Source organism: Felis catus, chromosome B2 (genome assembly GCF_018350175.1).
Source record: "Felis catus isolate Fca126 chromosome B2, F.catus_Fca126_mat1.0, whole genome shotgun sequence".
In the NCBI taxonomy this organism is placed as follows: Eukaryota; Metazoa; Chordata; class Mammalia; order Carnivora; family Felidae; genus Felis; species Felis catus.
Genome location: NC_058372.1, coordinates 42,261,473 through 42,289,432, shown reverse-complemented (window position 1 = coordinate 42,289,432; position 27,960 = coordinate 42,261,473). Strand labels below are relative to the sequence as shown.

Below are 27,960 nucleotides of genomic sequence, written 5' to 3'. Positions count from 1 at the left end.
CACACACACACACACACACACACAAGAATATTATTCAGCCATAAAAAAGAATGTTCCCTACTTAGGTACTCTCTGTCTACAAGTAGTAGTTCCTCTCTACATCTGCTAGTCCTACATTCTTTAAGGCTGCCTTTGTCCCTCTTAGTGATTGATCTCCTGTTACTAGCAAATAATTCTTCGTATTAAATTTCCCTGCTCAAATTACTGGTCTGGTTTCTTTGTCCTGAATGGATCCTGAACCCTAAATGATACCATCATCATCATCTGTAAAACTTAAAAGAGAATGCATATTTCCTAAATCACTAAGAAAATTAAAGCCCAGGGCATTATAGCCCATTTAGGAAATGAGAGGAATCAGTGAGAAAGCATAAAACATGATCACAAAGACCAAGGTCAGTAATTAACATAAAAGCAAATGGATTAGTCTCCCCTATTAAATTGCAAAACCTCTCCAAATGGGTTGAAGTATAAAATCCAACAAGACATGCTCTTTAAAGAAAACAAAAAATTATATAAAAGTTAAAAAAAAAAATAGACAACTTATCAAGCAAGTATAAACAAACAAAAAAAAAGAATATTCCAATCTCAAAGAGATAACACATAAAGGACAAAAAGAATAACTTTATAGATTGCTTGTCTTATGAATGATCCCCAATAGACACAAGTATTTACATACTAAACAACCGTATCAAAATATACAAAGAAAAAGCTCCAAACAAGATAAAACTGAGAGAAAGAACGATCTAGAAGCCTTTAAGACAACACTACTAGTCTATGGTAGTTTACACCCAAAAATAAGAAAATAAAATTTCAATCATATAATTAAAGTGGTTCAGTACGTGTTCAGCTGTCCCACATACACTGAATAAACCTTCATTTATCCATAGCATGCTTTTTTAAAATGCTGGGCCCCAAAACCTCAATCAATTCTAAAAAGCAGTAACTACATAAGCCATTTTTCCTTGCTACAAGTAACAATTATTTAAAACAAACAAAAAAAAAGCCAACCACACAGAAAATTTTAAATATTCTTAATTATTTAACCAAAAGTTTAAACACAATGATAAACTACTTAGAAAAAAAAGACACATCAATGTAGCTGGGATAGGAACATATTTGAAATTAAAGATAACTAAAACCCTTCATTTGTATACATATAAAAACAAAAAATAAACATCAGACTCAAAAAGTTACAGGGAAAAATTCTACAGAAAACAAAAGAAATACACATGAGAAATTAAAATATTTTAAAATAAATCACACGTGATAAATCCAAACAGCAGGGTTTTTTTTTAAGGGAAAGAAGATTACCTTTATCAAGTCTAATCAAGGAAAAAAAGGAATGGTCAAACTAAGAAAAGGTCATTTCTTTTAACTTAAAAGTAACAAATAGAAAATTTCTTACCCTATTCAAATTCTCTGCTAATAAATGTGTTAAATTTCAACAAAATTCAGTTTTCTGGAAAAACATAAATCACTTAAATTTAACAAATAACAAACACAGAAGGAGAAATACATTTGAAACAAAATTTTAAAATCAGATATGAAAATACTTAAAAATAGGTAACAGTCACAGAAGAAACTTGACAGTTATCAAGAAATGACTTCCAAACAGGGCTCTCAATTCAAAAGTTTTACAAGCGCAATCCTTCCATGTTTAGTGGAACAAGTCACCCCAACGATATACGTGCTTGATGCAAATACCCATATTTATCCTATTCACCTCATACAGCTAGCAAAATCTCTACGCCAAAAATTGGACATGAGCCCAAAAGACTAAATTCACTCACATAAAAGTGCCATTTTCCTAAATAACATATTAGCAAATCAAATTTTATAAGACCAATAGGGCGGCCACATTTGAGGAGAAATGCACTGCATGACATCACAAAATGCACAACGGATTTTCCCAGAAAAAAAAATGTAAAAATCAGGAGAATAAAACTGTTGGACAGCAGAAGTCTACAACTGATGGTAGCAGAAACGCGGCATCACTTCTAATATTTCAGAGAGGAGATCCCACTCATGCTGGTGGGTTTGAGGGCTCTTTATCACATTTAATGTCTGTCCCAAAGTTACTGCCACTTGAACATGATTTTCAACACTAATGTTACCACGACCATTCAATGAATGCCTGTAAGAGAATACGATAAATGTGAATGTGAAAACAGTCACCAAAATCACTCTCAGAGTGGTACCGGTGAAGAACCCTGGGCTTTACAGGATGCTCACAGGAGGATGGCAGAACTCTTTACCAGTTAAAGCTTCACTGCTACAAAGCAAAAGCATGAGCCATCCACGATGCAGACTGCCAGTTATGAAATTACACAAACCGTGGTCATTCTTTAGGCTGGAAGTATGTGTGTACTACTTCAGATTTTGAAAACAAAGGGAGTCTTGAATATGAGAGCAACTATTTTAAATCCATATAATTCAAGTCTACACAAGATGCAAGTAAAATGTAAATCTTAAAAAAAAATTTTTTTTTTTTTAATTATCTACCTGATTCCAAGAGTTCAAAGATTGGTTTAATATTGGAAAAAAATCGACTAATGATGTCATCACCAAACTAAATGGAAAAAACCCATATGACTATCTTACAAGATACCCAAAAAGTATATGTGACAAAATTCCAGAGCCAATCCTAATTCAGATTCTTTAAAAACTAAAAATAGATGGGTATTTCCTTTCTAGATAAAGAACTCAAAACAGCCAACCTCAAACGAAAATATTACGGACATTCCCATGAAAATCAAAAACAAGAATGTCTGCCATCATCGTCATTTAAAACTGTTCTAGGGGCACCTGGGTGGCGCAGTCGGTTAAGCGTCCGACTTCAGCCAGGTCACGATCTCGCGGTCCGGGAGTTCGAGCCCCGCGTCAGGCTCTGGGCTGATGGCTCAGAGCCTGGAGCCTGTTTCCGATTCTGTGTCTCCCTCTCTCTCTGCCCCTCCCCCGTTCATGCTCTGTCTCTCTCTGTCCCAAAAATAAAATAAAACGTTGAAAAAAAAAATTTTTAATAAAAAAAAAACTGTTCTAAACATTTGTGCCAACAAAATATGCAACAAAAATGAAACTACTAGAAGAAACATTACTGCTATTCACAGATGATAAAGTGTTTCCTAGAAAACCCATGTGAAATTATTGAAAAAAGTTCTAGAATTAAAGTGACTAGGTTAACTAGAAAAATATATAGTCTGAGGAGACCGCGTACTGATTACTGCTCAAGTCCCTGCACCTGCCCCACCAGGACTGCCTCTATCCTGGTTGGAGTCAGTATTATTGTTCGTCTGCCATTACCTTCACGCTCAACTAAGTGGCTTCCCCACCCCCCGTCAGCCTGGTGAGACGTTATGCACTATGACCACAGGATGTTTCTAAACCAAATCTGATGCCATTCCTTTGCTCAGAATCTTCTCACAGCTTCCCATAATAGAATAAAAACCAAATTTCTTACCAAGGCCTTCTACATATGCCCCTTTACGCCCAGGCCTTACTCAAATGCCATTCTTGACACCCTAGCCACCTTGTCTTCCTTCCTCTTCCTCAAATACCCCAAAGGCGCTTTGCCGGCATTGCTCTTCCCCACATCCTATCTTAAATGTTACCCCTTCAAAGACCTCTTCTGATCATCCAAACTAAAGTCGCCATCCAGTCACTGTCTCCCATCACCCGATTTTAATTCCCTCCATAGAATCAAAGCTCATGATCTGATACTTTTCCCTGTATGTTAAGTATCTCCTCCCACTAATGTCACCTCCATGAGAGCAAGAAGTTTGTCTTAACTCTTTATCTCCAGCACTTAAATAAGTGTCTGGCACTTAAGAAGAGTCACTCAAAAAACATCTGAATTTTAGTCGCCTATCATCATTCCCAATGGACTGTAAGCTCCACAAACTAGGAGTCATACGTACTTCACTCACTGTTCTACCTCCATGACTCTGACACTGGGCGGTTAATAAATTACCTGATAACTGAATAAATCCCTCCTTCCCTCCTTTTAATCCCTAGGATTAAGATGGGGAAATATTCCTGGTATGTCCAACATACTGTTGGTCTATACTGAACTTGTAGCCAACTAATAACTATCCCAAACGATTTCATGTGAATTATAAAGTCTGGTCTTCCCACTTCTACCAATTCCCAAAATTCTACACTTGTGTAATTAACTTAGGATAAACACAAAGCTTTAATAAAGTGTGATAGCCTTACTGAAATTAATCTTCAACACACCTTTGCAGAAAAGACATTTAAAAGAACCTAACAGGTCAATAAAAATGAAATCTTTTGAGTCCTAATCCATAAACTGTGTGAGTAGCTGGGCAAAGAAGAGAACTTCTTAAAATTATACTTGAAAAAAATCCAAAAAACCAAAAAACAAACCCTGAGGTATTAAAATGTTAATCCATCTTGTCAGTGTATAGAGAAATGAGTGCCCTGTGCTAAAACTAGCGAGGCCACAAAAGGACTGCCTCTGAAGGAATTAAGATACCGGATCACCATTCTGATTACCCAAGAGTTACTCATTAAATATGACACAGAGTACATGCTTGCTGGTTTGTGGGCACTCTAAGTATCTAATTACTTCAAACAAAAGGCTACACTCACAATTTTTTTATTTTGTTTTTATTCAAGAGTTTACTCACAGGCAGCACTTTAAAACCAGGCTTTTAAAATTAAAGGCCAAAACTAAAAAAATTTTTGCAAATATGACACTGCTAAAAGAATGATCATCTTAATAATTTAAACCCTAAAACATTTTGTGGAGTTAAAGTCTTTATACATAGACTATGTAAGATCAATATCATTTAAAGTAAACAACTGAAAAACCACAGATCGTGGGCAAATTTGTCAATGAAGATAATCATCAGTTTCAGCCTTCCAGAGTATGAAAACCAGCAATTAATTCATCCTGTGACAGAGTATAAACTATGCTTCAGAATTTGGACTTTAAAGTCTCTTTCTCCAGCAGCAGATCAGCATATCTATGCTGAAGTTCTTTTTCTCTTTCCTGTTGTCGCTGAACATCTTCTTTTAGACACTTGAAGAGACAAAAATATTAAATCATTATTTCGTATGTAAGCACGCAATGAAAATTAAAAATATGGCACTTTATCATCTTACGAACAGAAGGGTTAAGTCATGACTCTTAAGAGAGAAGTATTCCCCAGAGAAACAAGGAAGAACAACTACTTATGCTCTAAAGCCAGTACTACAACCGTTCTTTGGTCATACGGCTACCATCTTGTTGGGAGAATCTCTGCTAGCTCAAATACACAAGCCACTGCTGCCCTATCAGTACCCACAAATGCACCTCGATAAGCCCTCACGGCCCTTTATCTGGGTAGGGACTATCATGCACACTTTGGAAATAAAAGTTAAACCAGATCTGGCCAGAGGAATTTCATGCTGTACAATGACCAGCTATATTCCCAGCATTCTAAATTACAAAACAGACAACGGTTTAATGTACCTCAGAGAGCTGTAAGAATGGGATGCAATTAGGTTTCAGGGGGACAAATCACAAGGGTTACTTATTCTATTTCACCGTGTATCTATATGCAAACCAGAAAATCAGTAAAGGAAAAGCCATTGTATCCACCACTGGCCTGGTCTATCCACCTATACACAGACAATTCTAGATAAGAAAGTCAAAAACTTCAGGCTCTCACTGAAAAAAGCCAGACAGTATCAACTTCAGAGATAAATCTGCACAGGAGAAAGAAAAAAACAGGAAAGCCCTGGTAATTTTTTGCAGTTCTCTTTTTAAGCAATGCTGCAAGGCAATGATGTTACCTCTAGCCTCCGGGGAATAGCAGAATCTTCGTGTTTCTTGAGTTCTTCAAAAGTGCGTAACTCCAAGTAAGCCTGCTCGATTTGGTCCCATAAGTCATTCAACTGTTTCATAAGCCCCATAGCACGAGACTGGTAACCCCCAAGCAAAATTTTCATCTTCTTTTCCATCTTTGCAGCTCTCTTGGCTTCCGTTGTCATGTGACCCCTGTTTATCTGGGGGAGCAGGGGAAGATCACATCAGCAGACATGAGAAAAGCAGGCTAAATAACAGAAAAGGCCCTGTTGGTTCATCTACCTCCTCAAAGCCAAGACGCATTAGAATTCCTCATACTTGAGCTACCGTAACACAAAATGTGGCCTAAGAAGGATTTGTCTTGCACTGGAAGGGCTATACAGTGTAGTCCCAAATAATCGATTTGTAATAATCTCACCCATAATTCAATTTCAAAGCAGGCTTGAATTTCACAGCGTAAGAAAAACTAACCTGCGCTTCTGAAAATAACTTCTGCTATCATTAATCTGCATGGATTTGGGGACTGGCAGAGACCCGTCTTCACCAGCTTCATCCCCAAAACGCATTGCTATACAATATGACGACTACAGCTAAGACTCCTGTATGACGTACCGGGAAGTTGTTACAAGAGTAAATCTGAAGATCACAAGAGAAAATGTTTTTCTTTCTCTGTTTTCTTCTTCCTTTTCTTTACATTTTATCTATGTGAGATGACAGATTTTTAACTGAGACGAGACTGTGATAATCATTTCACAATATATGTAAGTCAAACCATCATGCTGAATGTCCTAAGTTTATACAAGGATGGATGCAATTATTTCTCAGTAAAAGTGGAGAAAATGCTCTTCTATATTATACATCCAGTACATTTTTAATAACTGAATAACAACCAATTACTGCACCACAGTTGTAATCAAAATGTAACCCCCTCAAACTATAAAACTACTGGTTATTTTTATAATGTTATAATTCTAAATTTGTCATAAAACCCATAAAGAAAAAACAATGTCACATTTGGCAAAGAAAAAAATACTTAGTTTTGGTACAGTGAAAAGACACCATAAAATTGAGAGATGGCAGTTTTCCTATTAAATATGTATACTGGGCACAGATGGGCTGCCTCCTCGGCTCACTCTAAAATTAGGGGAAAAGAGTTCAAAATATATAAACTCACAAAAGAACAGGAGAAGGACAATGAACAGGAGCAAGATATCAACAAAATTCTAGAGCTGAAGCAGGACAGAGAAGGCCCCAGTTGAGAGAGAACGAGAGAGTCCAAGGAGAGATGGATGAGAAGGGTTTGAAAAGGTATGTAATGCAGAATCCCATCCACATGGCACCTACGCCAGGTATCGAGTCTACGTCCCACAGTATAACCACATCATATTTTAAAGTGATCTGCAAATGCACATACGACACTTACAACTGTGAGGTCAAAACCTTAAGAGTAACTATTAAATCTGTTAGCTTCTTATATTCAATCTGTGTTAATTTATTATCTATGTCTGTCCGTTCCTTTCCTCTCTCCCTCCCTCCCCTTACTTCACCTCTCTCCACTCTCTTCCACTCCCCCTCAAACTGATTTCATCAAGTGACTCCAAAACTAAATAGTTTCAAGATAACATACACCCAAATGATAACCCATAATTCATAACAATGTAACTATAAACAAGGAAGACCATGTGACAATGTAAATAATCTTTTTTTTCTAAGATACCAAATGTGGAATAAATAGGATAGGGATAAGTAGACAGAAATGGTACCACGGATAAATGTCAAATGCAAAATAACTGATAGGGAAAACTATACATAGGATGTTTTATTAAAATATTTAGAAACCATATAATCACCAAAACAAATATATAGTTTTCCAAAATAACAACATTGAAACATCCACTTCAATGCCTAATATCCGATTTAAAAATAAACACATCAATTACAATGCTTTATGGTTAGAATATATAAGAACACCAAAAAATTAAAATGTTCCTCAAGGGCACCTGGGTAGCTCAGTCAGGTAAGCGTCCAACTCTTGGTTTCGGCTCAGGTCATGATCTCATGGTTCCATGAGTTCAAGTCCCCTCATCGATCTCCGCACTGACAGTGCAAAGCCTACATGGGACTCTCTCACTCTCCCTCTCTCTCTGCCGCTCGCTCCCTCTCCGCCCCCCCCCGCCCCACTCTCGCTCTCGCTCTAGCTCTCAAAATAAATAAATAGATAATAAATAAAGTAAAATAAAACATAATAAAATATTCCTCAAAATACAAAGTATAGTTGAGCCTTGAACAACATAGGTTTGAACTGCATGGGTCCTCTCACATGGATTTTTTATAGTACTGTAAATGTATTTTCTCTTATAATTTTAATAACATATTCTTTTCTCTAGCTTACTTTACTACAGGAACACAGGGCATAATACATACACAATAGAAAATATGCATAAATTGACTTTATGTTATCAGTAAGGTGTCCCAGTCAACAGCAGGCTGTAAGTTTTGGGGGAGCCAAGCCATGCATGAATTTTGAACTGGGGGGCGGGGGGCGGTCAGCGGCCATAAACCCTGTGTTGTTCAAGGGTCAAGTGTATACTTTTACCGGAAAAGTAACACTTCATACCTATCCACCTCCAGCTTCGTTTATTAAAAGTCAAAGTCAAATAAGCCTGTGGGGTGGAAAGAACGAACATGTTGCATGTCCACGCCTTGCCTTAAAAATGTGAGATGGATCTAAAATTAAAATACAGCTTTTTAACAACCATTTATATCTTCGGCATTTTATACAAGTTAATAAGCTTTTATTCCTCTGCAATTCATTTGAAGAATAAATCCAAGAATAAACAATGTCCTTTATAAAGGGGCCACTTTCCTCTAATAGATAGCAAATCAAAGTAAGTTCCATGGCAGTTGTATGTCTTCTAAGGAAATACTGTGTGAAGTCAAGGCAGCACAGTATAGTGGGAGAGTGAGTCGTTCTTTCCTCACAGCACAGCCACCCAACTGCTGTGAATCGACACAAGTTATTTAACCTGTCTCCATTTCTCCATCAGTAAAATGGCAGTCACTACTAAGTTATTATGAAGCTTAAATAAGATAATGTACGTAAAAGCTCTTAGCCACCCAGTGACTGGCACAGAGTAAGCAGTTAACAAATGTCAGCTCTGATTACAATTATTTCATATATACTAAGAGTTTAACCATTTTGATCTCCTCTCTAATGGACCAAGGGACTAATGATGAGGCTTTCAAACCTTCTTTAAAATTCCAACCTTAATTAAAAAATGACCTGGAATCCTTGCTGGAAATAAAACAAGGAAAAATAGCTGTTCCTTCTTTAAGAGAGCAGTTTGCCTCATGAGGACAACCATACCAAGTAACACGTACTCAAACACATCTTCTCAAGCTAGTGGTTTTCAATCCCAGCTAAACTTTAGAATTACCTGTAGAGCTTTTACAATGTACCAGTGTCAGTGCCCTAAACCCAGAGACGCTTATTTAAATGGTCTCAGACTTTGGTATTTTTAAAGCCCCCAAATGATTCTCCTGGACAATCAGGATAGAGAATCTGTTTCAACCACTGTCATTACAGAAGCTGGACATCAATCAGCTGTTTTCTCTGAACTAGACCCACCAAAAAGCTCTCACTCCCAATAATGAGTGAACTAAATCAATGAGTTGCATGCAGTTCCTTAAATATAATTCAGCACGTTCTAAGATACTCGAATCACATGTGGATTCAAATAAACATTCCAAAAACCTTACCAGTACAGAATTTCAAATACACAGAGCACATTTTTAAAAAAATAGACATACAAATTTTCATTTTCATTGGTCAAGATAATCCAGTTAACTATACGCTGCACTCCATGGATATTCAATTTCCAATTTGGTGCAATAGCTTAATACTTAGGTTCCAAAAGTGTTTAATTAGTCATCAAGGCACATTTACTATGACTGGTACCTTGAATCCGGGGAATACCTTGCCTCGTACAGTTGAGTCATTTATGCTTCCCAAACTATCAAGGATTTTAAAACTACTAAGCTGCTAGGTTCCATTTCACGCCAACAATTTAATTTAGCTCAAGCTTTATATAAAATCTTCTGGCTCGAACACTGTGCTAAGATTTCAAGCAAATATGGAAATAAATGATACCCCAAAAAATTAAGTACAGGAAAAAATTTAGTCGAGTAACTATATAAATTTAATCACTAAAAGTATAAAGAAGAAATTAAATGCAGCTTTTAATATTCAATTTAAGCTCAGTTACTTTACAACTTATCATCTTATCATCTGATCATTAAAATGTGAAGGAAGAGATCTGTACACTTTGTAAAATGTTCTATGACTGCTCAATGTGCTTTAGGAGGGAAAAAACTAACCTATAAGGCTGGCGTTTTTCTAGCAACAAGAAATCACAAGCATGAAATAAATGCATATGCAAATTAGTCCAACCCCCCCCCCCCATACACTACAGAAACATTAAAGTCCAACAGGATATAAGACCTTATTGTTTAAAATACAAAAAATCAGGGATGGCTGCTTGGCTCAGTCAGTTGACCACCCAACTTTTGATTTAGGCTCAGGTCATGATCCAAAAGTTGTGGGATCAAGCCCTGCATCTGGCTCCACTGCTTAATATTCTCTCTCCCCCTCTGCCCCTCTCCCACACTTGCTCACTCTTTCTAAAATAAAGAAAATTTTTAAAGATTTTAAAATACAAAAAAAAAAAAAAAAACCAGGGGAAAAAAAAAGACTCTGATTTAATCATATTCGTGTTTCTAAACCTTTTTTTAAAAATTAAGTATTCACGGGGCGCCTGGAGGGCTCAGTTGGTTGAGCATCTGACTTTAGCTCAGACCATGATCTCACAGTTCGTGGATTCAAGCCCTGCATCGGGCTCTGTGCTGACAGCTCAGAGCCTGGAGCCTGCTTTGGATTCTGTGTCTCCCTCTCTCTCGGCTCTTCCCCCACTCGCTGTGTCTCCCTCTCAAAAATAAATAAATGTAGGGGCGCCTGGGTGGCGCAGTCGGTTAAGCGTCCGACTTCAGCCAGGTCACGATCTCGCGGTCCGGGAGTTCGAGCCCCGCGTCGGGCTCTGGGCTGATGGCTCGGAGCCTGGAGCCTGTTTCTGATTCTGTGTCTCCCTCTCTCTCTGCCCCTCCCCCGTTCATGCTCTGTCTCTCTCTGTCCCAAAAAAATAAATAAACGTTGAAAAAAAATTTTTTTTAATAAATAAATAAATAAATAAATAAATAAATAAATAAATAAATGTAAAAAAAAATTTTAATAAAAAAATATATATTAAGTATTAGCAACTGCCCTTCTTGAAGGACAACTTATTTTAAACAAAACGATATTGGCTTAAGGAGCTTGGATGGTACATTAGAGCTGACTTACAAAAAGTTCTCAAAAATTTTTTTCAAATCCTTATCTGCACTATAGATAAGCACTTCAAATTCCTCTTCAAACATCTAACAGAGGGGTACAGAGGGGTAGCTGGGTGGCTCAGTCACTCGAGCATCCAGCTGGCGCAGGTCCTGATCTCACAGTTGGTGAGTTTGTGCCCCACATGGGGCTCGCTCCTGTCAGCACAGAGCCCACTCCAGATCCTCTGTCCCCCCCTCCATCTGCCCCTCTCCCACTCGTGCGCGAGCTCTCTTTCTCTCTCACAAATACTAACAGAGACGGTAGTGGAGACAGGATTAAATACTTTGTTAACTTGTCACTAGACAAACCTACCAAATATGGTTATAATGGAAGTCTATGCTTTATCTATATTTCTAATATCTATGAGGAAATTAAAGTAGGCAACACTTGATATAATTAAAGCTGACTACGCCCAAAATGAAAGAGTAAAATTCAATCCAAGAGATGAATGAGAATATACCTACATATAAGTGTGTAGGGACACCAAGACGACAAATTTCATGTACCATAACTTACAATACAATGTCTGGAATTTGGTTGAAAATAGTGGGGAAGGGAGAATGCCATATGAAAACAAAAGTGGCAGTGAGTTGATACAGCTGGATGATAACACTGGAGGACTCATTAAACTAATCCACTTCAGGATGTATTTGAAAACTCCCATAATAAAAGGTTTTATAAAATTCAAATTCAAGATCTACTGCAGAGGCTATTTAAGACTGTACACCACAAACCATGAAACACCAATACAATGAAATAGAAGAGACATCAAAATTTACATGTCAACGATTTTAGCACACCAGATGTATATATGAAATGTTAAATTAAAATCCACAATTACGTTAAGATCCATTTATACTAACCAAGATCTGAGCCTTCAGTCTTACTCAATCTCTGCGAAAATCAACCCATATCTCCAATTTCAGACAGTCATCAAAACTTCTAGAATAAAAACTCAGCCACCCTGCTGTTCAAGGTAACAAAGTTACTTCATGACACCTAAAAGTATCAACCAAGTTTAATCCAATTTAGACAACACTAACGGTGGTTAACAGACCTGAAGAGACATGGGAATTCTCATTTGCTAAAACTTGCTATTTGCTAGGCACACAGTATCTCACTTAATCTTACATTATCTCAAACTCACTGCCGTGAGATAAGAACTATTACCCACCCTAATTTTACAGGTAAGTATGAGGAAATACGAGGCTCAGAGACGGTAAGTAACTTGCCCTAGGCCACATGGCCACTAAGTGATGAAGCTATGAAGTATGTCCTACTTGAAAGTTCAACACACCACTACTAATAAACCGAATGTCCCCTCTGCCTCAGCCCGTGAAATGCAAACACGCCTGAAGAAATTCAAGCTGTGGGACTGAATGGCTTAATGCCATCAGACAGTTCCCTGAAAAACAAGTTATTCTAGACACATGTAAACAAGATCTTAATTAATGGATCTGCCCATCACTCTTTCCCTGATTGAGACATTAACCTACAAGAGTTTTATTTGCCACTTGAGAAAAGCTTTGACTTTCCTCAGCTTATCCTTTTAAATTCCTAACTCTTCTATTCTTAACAAGCTATAAAATTATAAGAACACAAACATTTCTCAGAAAAAATTTACAGGGAAAAAAAATGTTATTTAACAACTTCTCAAGAAGTTGGGCAGAATATAACTAGCATAATTGGGGATTTCACCAAACCAGATCTTTGCCACAACTCTATAAATGAGAGCAAGTGATCAGGTCTTTTTAAAATGGTATTTGTAATATGTTATTAAATCTACAAAGGAGTATATGATGATTCCAATTCAGTTTTAAACATCTTCCTCCTTTCATCCACACACAGATGCATACAGTAATTTTTTTCTACATTTAATTATACACACACACACACACACATATTAATAGATATACACACACATACATATCCCTCAAAATGTATAAGGCGATTATGTTTGGATGGTAGGCTTCTTTTCAAATTGTTTTTTAATTTCTTTTTAAATTTTCTACAAAGTACAGGTATTATTTTTAGAAAAACGCCCACAAATGTTATTTTTTAAATGCATAGAAGAGAAACTGTCTAAAAAAGGCTGGCCAGAGACCAATGGAAAACTGATGGTCCCCAGGAGATGAATCAGTGGAACCATAAGTGTTTCCTCGGGTCATTACAAAAGGGGGCTGTATGGGACTTATAAAAGTGTAATTGTTACTTTCAAACTCACTAAGTTTGTTAAGGTTACTAAGCTTAAGTAATTCCAAAATAAACACATTATCCTTGGGTCTCCAATACTGTCTTCAGTTAAAGTCTGTTACAGTGAGGTTCAGAAACATTAAGAGCATCCCTCAGTGAAACTCTTGCTTGGAGGCCCAGAATATAACTTTACACCACTGGAAAAACAGGTTTAAGGATACCCAAAATAAATACATAGTTGATGGCAGCTCCACTTCCTAGTCCATCGTTTAGCAATATGATCCTATGGTAGTAACGATGTGGTTCAACCACCGAAATGTTTGCAAACAACAAGAGCCCATCAGTGCCTTTCCTTTCATCTCTATACTACTCGCTAGCATTAAATCGTATCAGTGAACCTTCTCCACACTGACGAGATGCAGGTCCAAGCATGTGATTATTGCTTGCATCTACCAGAGTTAGCATCCACCAGACTGCATCCCGGCAAAGCAAGCTAAACAGTAAGGCAAAAAACCTTACCAAAAACCTTTCCGAGAACAGTAATGCACCAACAAAGCAATACCAAGAGCACCTGACATCTGCATGAGCTAGGAAATGAAACACATAAACTGCTTGAAAGAAATTCAACTCAACGTTGAGGCATAACAGAAGCAACACGACTGTACCAAGGAGATCTCTGGTCCAGCTCTTCTTGATAGAAAAAGCAAGAAATCTGCCAGTGCCCTTAAGGGTCAAAGCACAGAGCAGAATTTGAGAAAGGGAGCATTCCAGAGTACCAGAAACTTCTCTCCTGTGCCCCATGTCACCCCTCCCCCACACGCACGAGAGAACATAAACCTGCCGAGTTAACTTCAACATACAGTCCTCCATCCAGATTTGCCCAACAACTTGATCCTTACCCTAAATTTTCACTCTTTAAAGTATTAAGGGAATTTTTTCCTATGTAAAAATATCTGACTTTATAAATAAAATCACTGAGAAAATATGATCCATTGTACAGCCAATTTTGCTGAAATATAACCATTCAGTAAAGTCAGGGGTGCTCCTAAGAGTTCTACAAGTACACTGAGAAAGATGTGTTATCTGTGTTTTTCAAGTTACTTTATTTCCAAGAAGTCGATGTTACATAATATTTCTTGACTAAGTTGACTGTGCCAGTAAAATACAGAGAGAAGTATTACTTCTGGACCTAGTTTCCACCTCTAAGGAAAGCCTTTCCATTTTTATAGCTAACATGACAAAATCTACTTTTCAGCCAAACTTCCTCAACGCAGTTTAGATACTATTTCAAATACTATTAAATTTAATAGCAGGCCTAAATTCAGACTTCTCTTTTCACTTTTGCACCTCCTGGAAATTATTTCACTCAAAATAATTACGTCTTCAGACGATTTCCTATTTCCACTTAAAGTGGAAACAAATTAGAACACTTCAAATTCTATTTGCACTTCCCAAATACAGTAATGACTCATTTATCTGGCATCATCAGAAAATGAGGTTCTCCTCCACATGAAGCATTTTCCAGATAACTGATGTCCACAAGAGCATAGAGCTTGTCCGCTTTGTTCCTGCTACACTCCCAGGTGCTAGAACAACGGCTGGCACATATTAGATGCTCAGTAATAGTCACTGAACATACGATCACATCCAGGACTATAAAGTCCTTTTATTTTTTACCATTTGATACAAAAGTTTCCTACTATTTTAGGCATCCTTCTTTAAAAATATATATATAACAGTGAGCAGAAGTTAACCATTTTTTTTAAATATCTGGGGCATCACTACAGATAGCAATCACTCTGCTCTCCCACCACACACCCATAATGCCCTCAGAAGCTAATAAAATACTGTATCTAAATGGCCTCGACATGCTATGCTTTCTAACTTTTCCTTTTCTGATATTAGTTATCATTTCTGTTTGCTGCTGCTGCTGCCTTGTTTGACACACAAATGTATGGCACAGTTCTAAAATTAATTCTGCCTCCAAAGCAGAATAAAACACATGAACTTGGTTACAACTCAGAAGTCTTTCCCACTTACTTCTGACCTGTGACTAGTTTCTGATTCCATTTATTTAAGAGACTCCTTACACCACCCACCACATTCTACATAAAATCTGAGATGGTTCCATTAGTTTTAAGTGAGTATCCTAAGGATTTTCATTTAAATTCTGCATTTCAAATACTAATCATGAGTAATGGCTCAAAGACCCAGCTCCAATATAAACCTCAGGGCATATTTTTTAATCCATTTAGGAGACACCAACCACGACAAAGCTGGATTTCATCTTGCTTGATACACTGTGATAGGGCCATAATTTAGATTCGCTGTTCCAAAGTTCATGACAGCAAAAATCAAACACACTGGCAGCCATGGTGTATTGTGCTTGCACAGAAAGGCATATCTCCCTGAACCTAAGAGTGGAAAGAATAATTTAAGTATAGCATTTAGTTTATATAATACAACTGGAGTTCCTTCCCCACAACAAACTTTGAATAGTGTTTATAATTTAGCAATCAACTGAAATGATGAAAGAATTACCACAATTGAAATAAAATATTTATGTATTTCAAACCAGGAGAATTGTGTCTTCAAAAACTAAAATAAGCTAACACAAGCCTAGTTCTGAATTAGGGATGGATACAAATAAAATGGGGGAGTTGTTTATTTGGGTTTTTGAGTCTCTTTTCTTCTTTTTAAAGATTTAATGAACTTTCATTTGAAATAAGTGTAGTTTACTAAATTAAAGGATTTGATTACATATTCTTTAAAAGTAACTAGCTGGGTAAACAATAAAGTAAGTTATCCAGAAGTCAAGAAAAGAAAAATTACTTCAGACTGTTTTATGAATATTCTTCCAAAATCACCAATCCTTCAACAAAAATAGTTCAACGGAAGATTTCAGTTCCTGGTACTGAACTGAACAAAGAGAGCCACATGTTTTTAATGGTTGCTCATAAACGACCCAAATAAATCTCCAAAAGAACGGCAGTGGTTCTTTCTGTATTTTTCCCTTCAAAACTCACAAGACCAATTCAACATAAAAATAAAAATTACTGTACTTTATGGCACCACTCACTTCGTGACACATTTATTTGCTGTCACGAAAGTTAGTGCCTCAGCAAAGTAAATGAGATTTAGGGAAAAACTTTTTTTATATTTTAAAGAGCACAAAATGTCCTTACCACGTGGGGCAGAAAACGTTTACCCACCTCAAATGAGAAGATTTTCAAACTAAGTGAGAGACCGAAGTATTTACATATAAAGGTTACAAGAAAGCTTTCCAAATAGCTTTATAATCAATTACAATGCTGACCTTAGATCAGGATTACACTGCTAACTACCACTTATAAATAAACGAAGCCAACACAACAGAAAATGTAACTCAAAATGTGCCCACTGATGTTCTACTTTCCCTGACTTTAAATCCCAAATTAAAACACAGAACAACAGCACACCCTGCTGGAAGTTAGCAGTACAACGGAGTAACAAGCAGCAACTGGACTGCAAAGATTTCACCCACGATGAGAATTACTTCAAAGAGAAACTAATTTCCCACTAAGTGATAAAAGAGGCTCAAAGGCATTAACCACCAGATCCCTATACATGTAGTCTTAAAGGTAAAATTAAGACTTAGAATAATTTCATATTACAAGAACTCTTTTTCCTCTTCATTTCCCTAGCCCCACATGATACCAACCACTCCAAGTGGTACTGCTATTTTTAACTCTAAATAAAAATACTTTCCAATTTGCTTTCTGTAAAGAGAAATTAGTAATCACAAAGGAGGAAATTGAGGCCATTTCTGCATGTGACTGCCTGAAGCACCCTTTTCTCCCCACCCTACCCTAGCCTCAGAAACATCCCTGAAGACCACCTTGAAAAATCCACAAGACAGCCCAGTGGTCCATGAACCACAATTTACATGCCATTGGCCAAATGCCTACACAGATTCTGGAATTCAAAACCTGCAGACTATATTAAGAAACCATGTGCCATGAAACCCCCATCTAGTACATTTCAACATTTCCTCAGATGTGAAAAAAATCACAGAAGCCATTATCTAAGATAATCCAGCTCGGTGCTCTCTCTCTAACAAACCCAAAGGAATCAGAGAATGAACAGAAAGGAACCAAAGTTACATGAATGTGCTCTCTTGGCTCCAGAAAAAAAAGCTCCTTGGTACCACTGAGATCCTTCTTTACAGAAAACAAGCTATTCTAGCATTGATGGACATTGTTCTGGGTGACCAGTGTTAACTTCTTGTCTTCCTTGCTCCCACATTTAAAAGGTCCTGTTTGACCTGTGATCAACCTGGAGGGCACCATTCTTTATCATAAAGGCCAGCAATTCTGAAAAATTAATGAAAGCCAAACAAGACCAAACACTTTAGTACAGTTTTCCCTCCAGAGCTGCAAAAGCAAGGGGCACTCGGCTGGCTCAGTCAGAAGAGCATGCAACTGTTGATCATGGGGTCGTGAGTTTGAGCCCCATACTGAGTGTAGACATCACTAAACAAAAGAAATAGGCTTTAAAAAAAAAAAAAAAGGCAAGAATTGCAAAACCAGTAACTGCCTCAGGTCTATTTTTCTGTAATTGTCTCCAGTGGTTATTACTTGGTCCATTGTCTCAATCAGGGTACATTTAAATTAGAATTTTAAAAGGATACCAACCTCAAGCCTCTTTTCAAGTGACTCGATTCTGTCCTTTTTGCTAGCTAAGTTGGCCCGTGTGTAGCGGCTCTGCCCAGGAAGATACAAAACTTGACTGTAGCATTCTTCCCACACCTGGTTATAAGCTTCACTTGAGAGTTCTCCGTGGCTCATACCTTGTTTCACCACTTCCATCTCCTGTACCAAAACATCCTGGGCCTGTGTACAGTAATAATTTCAGTAAGCTTGGGTACCAGAATTACTTGCTATCAAGAGAGAACTTTAAAAAATTAATTTTTCCTCTTTCTTTGGGTAAAGGCAAGGTGTTGTGGTTGACTGTTTTTTTTGTTTGTTTTTCGTTTTGGAAGGGGGGAACAATATCTAAACAAAATGAATTAAGAAGCCAGTAAGTTGACGCAGACTGATTTGAAAGTCAAGCTTCCATATATCACCAGTAAACATCTTTGCCTTCACTCTATTATTAACAGTAGCTACCATTTCTTGGACATCTACTCTATGCCAAGAACTCAATTTAAAAATTTTATCTACATTATCTCCAAACACCATTAACACATTACAAAGTAGCTGGTATTACTCTCTTATTAAAGATGATGAAACTAAGGCTCAGAAAGATTAAGCAATTTTTCAAAAACACATCACACTAGTAAAGGCAAGACAGGATCATGCCCCAAGCCGAATGGTACCTTCGCTTGGGTGTGCTCCTTCCACTCTACCAATTCCTCCATACACTTCAGACTTCACAGAATTATGAAGGAGAACCAGGCATTTATTGCTTCTGATACATGCCTTTTTTCTCATCTGAAGAGATGCCCCTGACATTGCCAAAGAATGAGATGGGGGCACAGATCAAATAATAATGGCTCACACACCAGCTTTTACTTTACTAAAGAGAGTTTAAGATGACAGAATGAGGAGAGATAAAGTTGGACAGGCCTGGATACATATCATACCTTTACCATTTAAGTAGCTGTCTGAACTTGCTTAACATCTCTGAGCCCATTTCTCATCTGTAAAATGAGGATAATACCCACCTGACATGTTTGTTATCAGAATTAAATGATAAAACATACACACAGAGTGTGGCCCAACTGGAGACCCAAGGACTCCACAAGCATACCACATCAACTTTTTCCAGCCCTTTGCATCCTGGCTCAAAACTGACAACTATCGTTTTGTGCCTTAAAGAAAGCTTTCGATCATCCCAGTACATCAAAGACCAAAATATATAATAAAATCAAATACAAAAACTTAAAACAACGGAAAATCATGTCTATAGAAGATAAAGAACGGATACTTTTAAACAACATCTCTGAGAAAATAACAAAAACAAACCAATTTTAACACACTTAATGAAAACCCAACATTTCATAGTAACAGAAATGGTGTTTCACTCCAAAACTGAACACAGTAAAAATTTACAAATTCAGCTCTTATGATTATTAGAAGACAGTAGTACTAAGTTATCTTTAAATTTTTTTTTATGTTTATTTATTTTTGATAGAGAGACAGAACACGAGCAGAGGGACGGGCAGAGAGAGGGAGACACAGAATCTGAAACAGGCTCCAGGCTCTGAGCTGTCAGCACAGAGCCCGACGCGGGGCTCGAACTCACAGACGCAAAATCATGACCTGAGCGGAAGTTGGACGCTCAACCAACTGAGCCACCCAGGCGCCCTACTAATTTATCTTTAAACTGCCCATAGAGAATCTACTCGCTAAGTAAATGCTGTTTCAAATTCATTTTGGAACAGAGAAGAATATAAATACATACAATAAAATATGAAAGAATATTTAAACTAAAAAAAAAAAAAAAAAAAAAAAAAACTAGGGCTGCATGGGTGGCTCAGTCAGTTAAGCACCCAACTCTTGATTTCAGCTCAGGTCACGATCTCACTCATGGTTCATGGGTTTGAGCCCTGCATAGGGCTGCACACTGACAGCAGAGGCTGCTTGGGATTCTCTCTCTCTTTCTCTCCTCTCTGCCCCTCCCCTACTCACCCTCTCTCTCAAAATAAACTTAAAAAAAAAAAAAATTCAAACTACTTTGTAATGGTTTCCAATAATTCTAAAGCACTACCTACAACTATTATTTTTAAAAGTTTTATTAGAATCGATTCCCCACAGAACCTTCTGTTACGTAACAATGTGATCCTTATTTCAGGTTTCCATACACACAGTAAATTTCTCAAATCCCATCTTCCCCTATTTTCACTTTAAAAAGAGGAGACTGTTGGGGCGCCTGGGTGGCGCAGTCGGTTAAGCGTCCGACTTCAGCCAGGTCACGATCTTGCGGTCCGTGAGTTCGAGCCCCGCATCGGGCTCTGGGCTGATGGCTCAGAGCCTGGAGCCTGTTTCCGATTCTGTGTCTCCCTCTCTCTCTGCCCTCCCCCGTTCATGCTCTGTCTCTCTCTGTCCCAAAATAAATAAATGTTGAAAAAAAAAAAAAAAAAAAAGAGGAGACTGTTCAAGTATGGAGTTCAGAGTGTAATTCTCAACCCCAGTCCAATGGTAAAATGTGCCTGCCACAAGCGTAAGCATTCAACAGATGTCAGTTTCCTATCATACTTACTAAGAGTAATTCAAGGTTACTCAGAAATCAGGGGCAAACTGTCCTTCCTTTCTCTAATTTCTAAAAATCCTTCAATAAACACGTTATTACTTTTGCAAAAAGGAAAATAGAAAGCAAGAAAAAAATACAGGTAAAGAGCAGGAGAGAAGACAGAAAAAAAAAAATATATTGTAGGGATTCTCTCCCCAAGTATTCCATAACCCATTCCAATCAACAAGTCTATAACTGCCCCTCAGGGCTAAGGACTAAAGAAATAAGACTAAAGCTAATGACTACTCTGCTTCCAACCATGACACCAACTGTATTCTCATACCATGGAACAGATTTCTATTCGCAATCACAGCTGTTTGCTCTGTCAGAACAGAAAAATCAATGCATACGGAGGAGGAGGCAGGACAGACTTTATACACGAAAATGTTCCTGCATTTCCTTATCTAAAAAGATAGTGGGAAATGATTTAAGGGAAAAAGATTCAGTAAACCGTATTTCTTTTCTTTGAATAGGTGAAAAAAACATTTTTTACGCATGCCTGCTTTTTCATATTAATCTAAATAAATGAGGTTTAGGTATTAAAGGTATTCAATTCAACTCAGAAGTAGCAGAGTTAAACACAGAAAATGGCAATTTGCAGCAACTGTCCATGAGGCATACACCCATGAAACAAAACACCTCGCCACCTAAGCCAGTGTTTACCTGGAAAAGGTCTGTCACTGAATGAAAAGGGGGGGGGGGGGGGGGGATGATTAAGCAGGTCTTCTTCATAACACTTACTATGAACATTTATCTCCTAATCATGAAATTCACTTGTTTATAAATATCAGAATGAGAAAAGACAGTGTTTGTCCATGATACACAGTATTTAATGAATACTTTATAATCAATGATACCTTTTTCAGCTCTTCTTTGGAGAATTTTTCATAAGGGTTATGTTCCAGATAGGCAATGTGCTCTGAATTATTAGTACCAAATCCTACAGTTTTTCCTTTTTTATTTCCAGATGGTTCATAAGGGTGATGTAGAAGGTCATAATGAAGCATTGTGATCATTTCTTTTTTGATTAGTTCTTCACTTTTTTGTAAATCTGTTAGAGGTGGTTCTACATTTAAGGGTCTTAGAATAGTTTCATTTACCTAAAATTTTAAGACAAGTACAATTACCAAACATTATCACTCCAATGCTGATGTTATTACTTGTTCTAGCATGAATTAAATAGTAGTTTTACATTTTCAAAAGAATTTTGCTTTCCTTCTAAGGTCTTATTTGTACCAGCAAAACATTTTACATTATATCTGGGAAGTGCTTTACTATATTCCAGAAAGAATATAATATTTTGTTTCACAAACTTTATGAATGATATAAAAGCATCAATCACATAAGAAGAAACTCAAAACTTCCTAAGCCAGAAATTCTAATACTTACTTCTGATGGTCTTGGCAGATCTTTCTGGACAGCTTTGTGCATTCGCTTCATTTCCTTTACACGCTCTGCCTCTCGTATAGCCTAAAAAAATTATTTTTATATCCATTATTACAGCTATATGGTATTTGCCACATTTAAATAAAGTTGAAAACATGTATAAGAACATGTATGTTCAAGAGTTAAAACTGTCGAAGTCTGTGTAAGTTTGTAGAAAGGTAATATAAGGCAACAGAAATCAGTCTATTCATTCTCTCATTACAATACAAACTAAGAACTGCCAACAGCTACTAGAGCATTCTCCAAGTTTATGTGGCTCCATCCATCAGATAATCATTCTTTTCTTGTTTAATTTGGAATTCTAATAAAAATCCTAGAAGAGAGCATAGGCAGGAATGTCCCTGACACCAGCTGTAGCAACATTTTTCTAGATATGTCTCCAGAGGCAAGGGATATAAAAGCAAAAATAAACTATGGGAATTATATCAAAATAAAAAGCACAATGAAGAAAATAATCAACAAAAGACAACCTGTTGAATGAGAAAAGATATTTGTATACAACATATCCAAGAAAAGGTTAGTATCCAAAATATATAAAGAACTTATACATCCCAACACGAGAAAACATTCTCAGTTACAAAGTGGGCAAAAGACATGAACAGACGCTTCTCCAAGAAGACATCAAGATGGCTAATGGACACATGAAAAGATGCTCAACATCTCTCATCATCAGGGAAATACAAATCAAAACTACAATGAGATATCACTTCATACCTGTCAGAATGGCTAAAATCAAAAACACAAGAAAGAACAAGTATTGGCGAGGATGTGAAGAAAAAGGAACCCTTGAGCACCGGTGGTAGGCATGCAAACTGGTCCAGTCACTGAGAAAAATAGTATGGAGGTTCCTCAAAAAGTTAAAAATAGAACTACCCTACAATCCAGAATCACACTATGGGGCATTTACCCAAAAAATACAAAAACACTAATTCAAAGGGACATGCACCTTTATGTTTAGAACAACATGATTTATAAGAGCCAAACTACAGAAGCAGCCCAAATGTCAATGGATTGATGAATGGATAAAGAAGTTGTGGTGTGTATATGTGCGTATATGTATATACCTATAAAGATAATGAAGACGTAATACATACACACACACACACACACACATATATATATGTATACATACACACATGGAATATTACTCCACCATGAAAAGGAATGAAATCTTGCCATTTGCAACGACATGGACAGAGCTAGAGAGTGCAATGCTAAGTGAAATAGTCAGAGAAAGACAAATACCATAAAATTTCACTCATATGTAGAATGTAAGAAACAAAACAAACCAGCAAAAGAAAAAAAAAAGAGAGAGACAAACCAAGAAACAGACTCTTAACTATAGAGAACTGATGGTTACCACAGAGGAGGTGGGTGGGGGGGATGGGTGAAATAGGTGAAGGGGATTAAAGAATGTACTAGTCGTGATGAGCACTGGGTGAGGTATGGAATTGTTGAAACACTATACTGTACACCTGAAACTAATATCACATTGTATATTAACTAAATTGGAATTAAAATAAAATTTTAATTAATTTTTATTAATTAAATATTTAATTAAAATATTTAATAAAATTTAAATAATCAATTGGAATCCTAAACTTAGAGGGGACTCTTATTTGTTCCTCCTGCAACACAACCCTCACTTCCACCCCAAAAGCTACTGATTTTTAATTTAAAAAACTAGCCAATGTGTTGTTTCCTGATTCTTAAATCACGAATAATGTAAGTTAACATATTAGAATTTCAAGGCATTTCTGAGAGTAAATGTAAGGCAAAGTAACTAAGAAAACTAAACATAAAAAGTAATATCCTGGGGGCACGTGGGTGGTTCAGTGTGTTAAGTATCCAACTCTTGATTTCACTTCAGGTCATGATCTCATGGTTCATGAGTTCAAGCCCTGCACTGGGCTCTGTGCTCACAGTGCGGAGCTTGCTTTGAGGTTCTCTCTCCCCATCTCTCGCTCTCTGTCTCAAAATAAGTTAACTTAAAAAATAAAGTATTATCCTGTACTACCAACTAAAAAGCACATTCAGGGGCGCCTGGGTGGCTCAGTCGGTTAAGCGTCCGACTTCAGCTCAGGTCATAATCTCATGGTCCGTGAGTTCAAGCCCCGCGTCGGGCTCTGTGCTGACAGCTCAGAGCCTGGAGCCTGCTTCGGATTCTGTGTCTCCCTCTCTCTCTGACCCTCCCCTGTTCATGCTCTGTCTGTCTCAAAAATAAATAAACATTAAAAAAAATTAAAAAATAAATAAATAAAAATAAAAAGCACATTCATGTTGACTTCTCTCTGAAATACGTTTACATTGATGCTATTCACACTCGAGTCCCATGAAATTCCATTTCTAAAATTATCCTAGGCGTGCCTGGGTAGCTCAGTCAATTAAGCATCCGACTCCTGATTTTGGCTCAGGTCACGATCTCACAGTTCACGAGACTGAATCCTAATTTGGGCTCTGTGCACTGAACATGCACTTGTTTTTAAGACTGATCAATAACACCTTTTCTTGGCTAGAGTGAAAAGCAATGTCTAAAAGAACATTTATGTGTATTTTAAAGAAGCATAATAAATTTGACAGGAGGTATTTAAATTATGTACACACACATATACATACACACATTTTAAGACTGCCTATCAAGATATTCTTGTATATTATTAATTACATGAGTACATATTATTAACCATGTTAAGCAATTTAGGGTAATTTCTTTTTTTAGATATTGAAAAAACTTTTAAATATGGACACATTTAATGATCATTCTTCATTCTTTCAGCCTACTGACACAGTCAGCGACTTCACACTTCTTTTCTAGCACAATTACCCACCTGCTTTCGTGCATCCACATCAGCAGCATCTTCAATGTAAGTATCATCTATTTCACGGTCTTCCAGCTCCTTCTCAGCATTTTCTGGCAGAACAATCTCAAAGTCATTCTTAGGGGCAGGGAGGCCCAACAATCCTAAACGGAGATGCTCACGAGATTCTCTTTCCTGTAGAAAAAAAATTGATCTTCTCAATTCATACATCTTAAGTATTCAACCTCCATTCTTAAGAGTTTCTAAAAAATAATTAGCCTAATTTTAATTCTAGAAAAATGATCCCTAATTTCAGAGCTGAGACAAGTCTGTTTGATTTCTATCTCACTTTCTTCTCTAAATTAAGATCAAAAACTCTGATTTGTGATCCGTAAAGTTACTCTCGGATATTCTAATAGAAGGTTTGGGAATTATCTCTGCAGGGCAGAAAAAAATCCTTTAGAATTTCCATTTAAGGAATACATTTCTGACCATGAAATTTAACAGCAAATCAAAGAACAAATTCAGAAGTCAATTTGTTCTTGGACTAATAAAATCTAATCTGAAAAGATGCCTGAGTTTTTGTGTGTTTATTTTTAACAGAAATTACCAAATCATGGGGTGCCTGGTTGGCTCAGTCAATAGAGCATGTGATTCTCGATCTTGGGGTTTTGAGTTCAAACCCCACATTGAGGGTAAAATTTACTTAAAAACAAATTAATTAATTAAAAAAAGAATAAGAAAGGAAGAAATGACTAGATCATATGATGACCAAAGAATACAGTCCACACTTCCCAAAAGAAACTGCCTGGTACCCAAAGTTTTCCCCAGTACATCCTTGGCTTACCTTTTATTCCCCATAGCTCCATTACACATATGGTAGGTGTGAGGCCCAACCAGATGACCTGCTATGTCCAAAATACATTCCATGCTTACTCATTTTGTGGCCTCTGAGACAGCCCCCACCTCTCCTTCTGAGCATACCTCAACGAAGGTTTTCCTAGTACCCACCCAACAAATGTGATTATTTCCGTCTTTGGCCCCCCCAAGCATGTTGGTTTTACACAGAAAGCTTATTTTGTTCTTACGTTACAATTATTTGTGGACTTGGTTTAGCATTGTCAATCTCTCCAGAGTATAAACTTCCTTAAGACAAAGGACATCTTTACTCAACTTTAGATCCTCTGAAGTCTCCAAATCAGTGCTCTGCACACATTAAATTCATTTGTTTAGCTATTATGTAGCCATTCACAGTTGACATTACTTGATATCAAGCTGGGCATTAAAAAAATTCTAAACTCAGGATGCCTGGGTGGCTCAGTCAGTTAAGCGTCCAACTTCAGCTCAGGTCATGATCTCATGGTTCGTGAGTTCAAGCCAGCGTCAGGCTCTGTGCAGACAGCTCAGAGCCTGGAGCTTACTTTGGATTCTGTGTCTCCCTCTCTCTCTACCCTCCCCAGCATGCGCGCGCGCGCTCTCTCTCTCTCTCTCTCTCTCTCTCTCAAAAATAAACAGTAAAAAAAACACTCTTTTTAATAAAAAATTCTAAACTAACCAAATCTATACACTAGGTTAGAATTTGTAAACTAAAAACAGGTATCACTGGAACTCATTAAAAAAAAAAAAAAAACTCACAATGCTTTTCTGTGGCATCATATAAGACCCAAGAGTGACATAAGAAAAGCAATAACATGGGCAGAAACAAAACTGTGGCTTTTATGATTAGCTGTCTGTATCAGCTTGCAAAATATACAAAAGAAAACTTCACTAAGATAAGCAATAAACATCAACTTAATTTGGCTTTGAGATCTAGATAGTTCTTCTAAAAGTCTAGAGCAAACAAGAATCAAGGCTCAAAATCTAATTTATGAGGCATTCCAAACTCACAATTTGTTTTACAGAAGTTAAAAAGAGTGCCATTCAAGAAAGTAAACTATTAGTAAATGATAAAAAATAAAATCATATGACATACAAGGAGAACTACTATCAGCATAATCAGTATTCACAAACACATTAAAAATTAGTCAGCTTAGGGGCACCTGAGTGGCCCAGTCAGTTGAGCGTCCGACTTCAGCTCAGGTCATGATCTTATGGTTCATGGGTTCGAGCCCCACGTCAGGCTCTGTGCTGACAGCTCAGAGCCTGGAGCCTACTTTGGATTCAGTATCTCCCTCTCTCTCTGCCCCTCCCTTACTCACATGCTCCCTCTCTCTCTCTGTCAAAAATAAATATTTTTCTTTTTAATGTTTTAAATTAAAAAAAAAAAAAAAAGAGTAAGTAGGCTTCGGAGACCAAAAGGTTCTCCTTCTCAAGTTCTATAAATCATTTTCCTTTTCTGGAATCCATAGGTGTACAGTTATCTTAAAGTATATGTAACATGCACCAACAAGGGAAAATATTTTAATACAACGTCCATGAGATAAAACAGTTAAAAAAAAAAAAAAGAATATTAAAGGGATTTGACATGTACCATCTGCTTCACATAAGAGGGATCACTGTAGTCTGCCATTCCATCCTCGGGATTAATGTTTAACTTGTCTCGAAGAGGAGTTCTACCCGGGGTGGAGTTAATAACTGGTTTGGGAGTTGTCCCACTGCGGGGAGTCAACCCTTCAGATCCATGAGAAGGAGTCCTAGAAAGACAGAAATTCCAATTAATAAAAGTGCCAATTTTATCTGGATTGTGCTTCCAAATATTTTTCACATAAATTATTTTACAAAGAAAGCATGAAAGAAACTAAGATTGCAGAATATCTGTCTTCCTACCTGGTTTTAAGTGAGATCTCTACGTTGGAGTACAAGTTTAGTTCAACTAGCTTAATATTTACACACAGTATTTTTATTTTAATGACTTCAAGTAAAGTTATTACATTTGACATTTTCTTGCCTTGCTAAACTAGGCCCACTAAACATTATTTCAACCTTTTCTTGATGCATTGTGGGGTGGCTAAGAACATACCATGGGCAGAGGGCAGCCATAATGCTCAAAGACCCCTAGGAAATTGTTTATAAGTTCA

At 37.1% G+C, this 27,960-nt stretch overlaps 1 protein-coding gene across 2 annotated transcripts in view; it reads right to left on the bottom strand.

Moving 5' to 3' along the window:
• Window positions 1-4,599: 4,599 nt before the first annotated feature.
• The window catches only part of CDC5L (cell division cycle 5 like), a 47,347-nt gene continuing 23,986 nt past the window's right edge, over window positions 4,600-27,960 (bottom strand). The window contains exons 10-16 of one of the 2 annotated variants that reach the window (XM_019830671.3): window positions 27,414-27,576; window positions 24,974-25,138; window positions 22,089-22,169; window positions 21,557-21,799; window positions 18,101-18,298; window positions 5,797-6,009; window positions 4,600-5,041 (exon numbers count right to left, since the gene is read on the bottom strand). In XM_019830671.3, the coding sequence (XP_019686230.1) occupies window positions 4,937-5,041; window positions 5,797-6,009; window positions 18,101-18,298; window positions 21,557-21,799; window positions 22,089-22,169; window positions 24,974-25,138; window positions 27,414-27,576 (1,168 nt within the window). In that variant the 3' untranslated portion in view covers window positions 4,600-4,936. Of the gene's footprint in view, window positions 5,042-5,796; window positions 6,010-15,693; window positions 15,842-18,100; window positions 18,299-21,556; window positions 21,800-22,088; window positions 22,170-24,973; window positions 25,139-27,413; window positions 27,577-27,960 lie in introns of those variants that run through there. The other variant, XR_006597800.1, reaches the window with a different exon arrangement.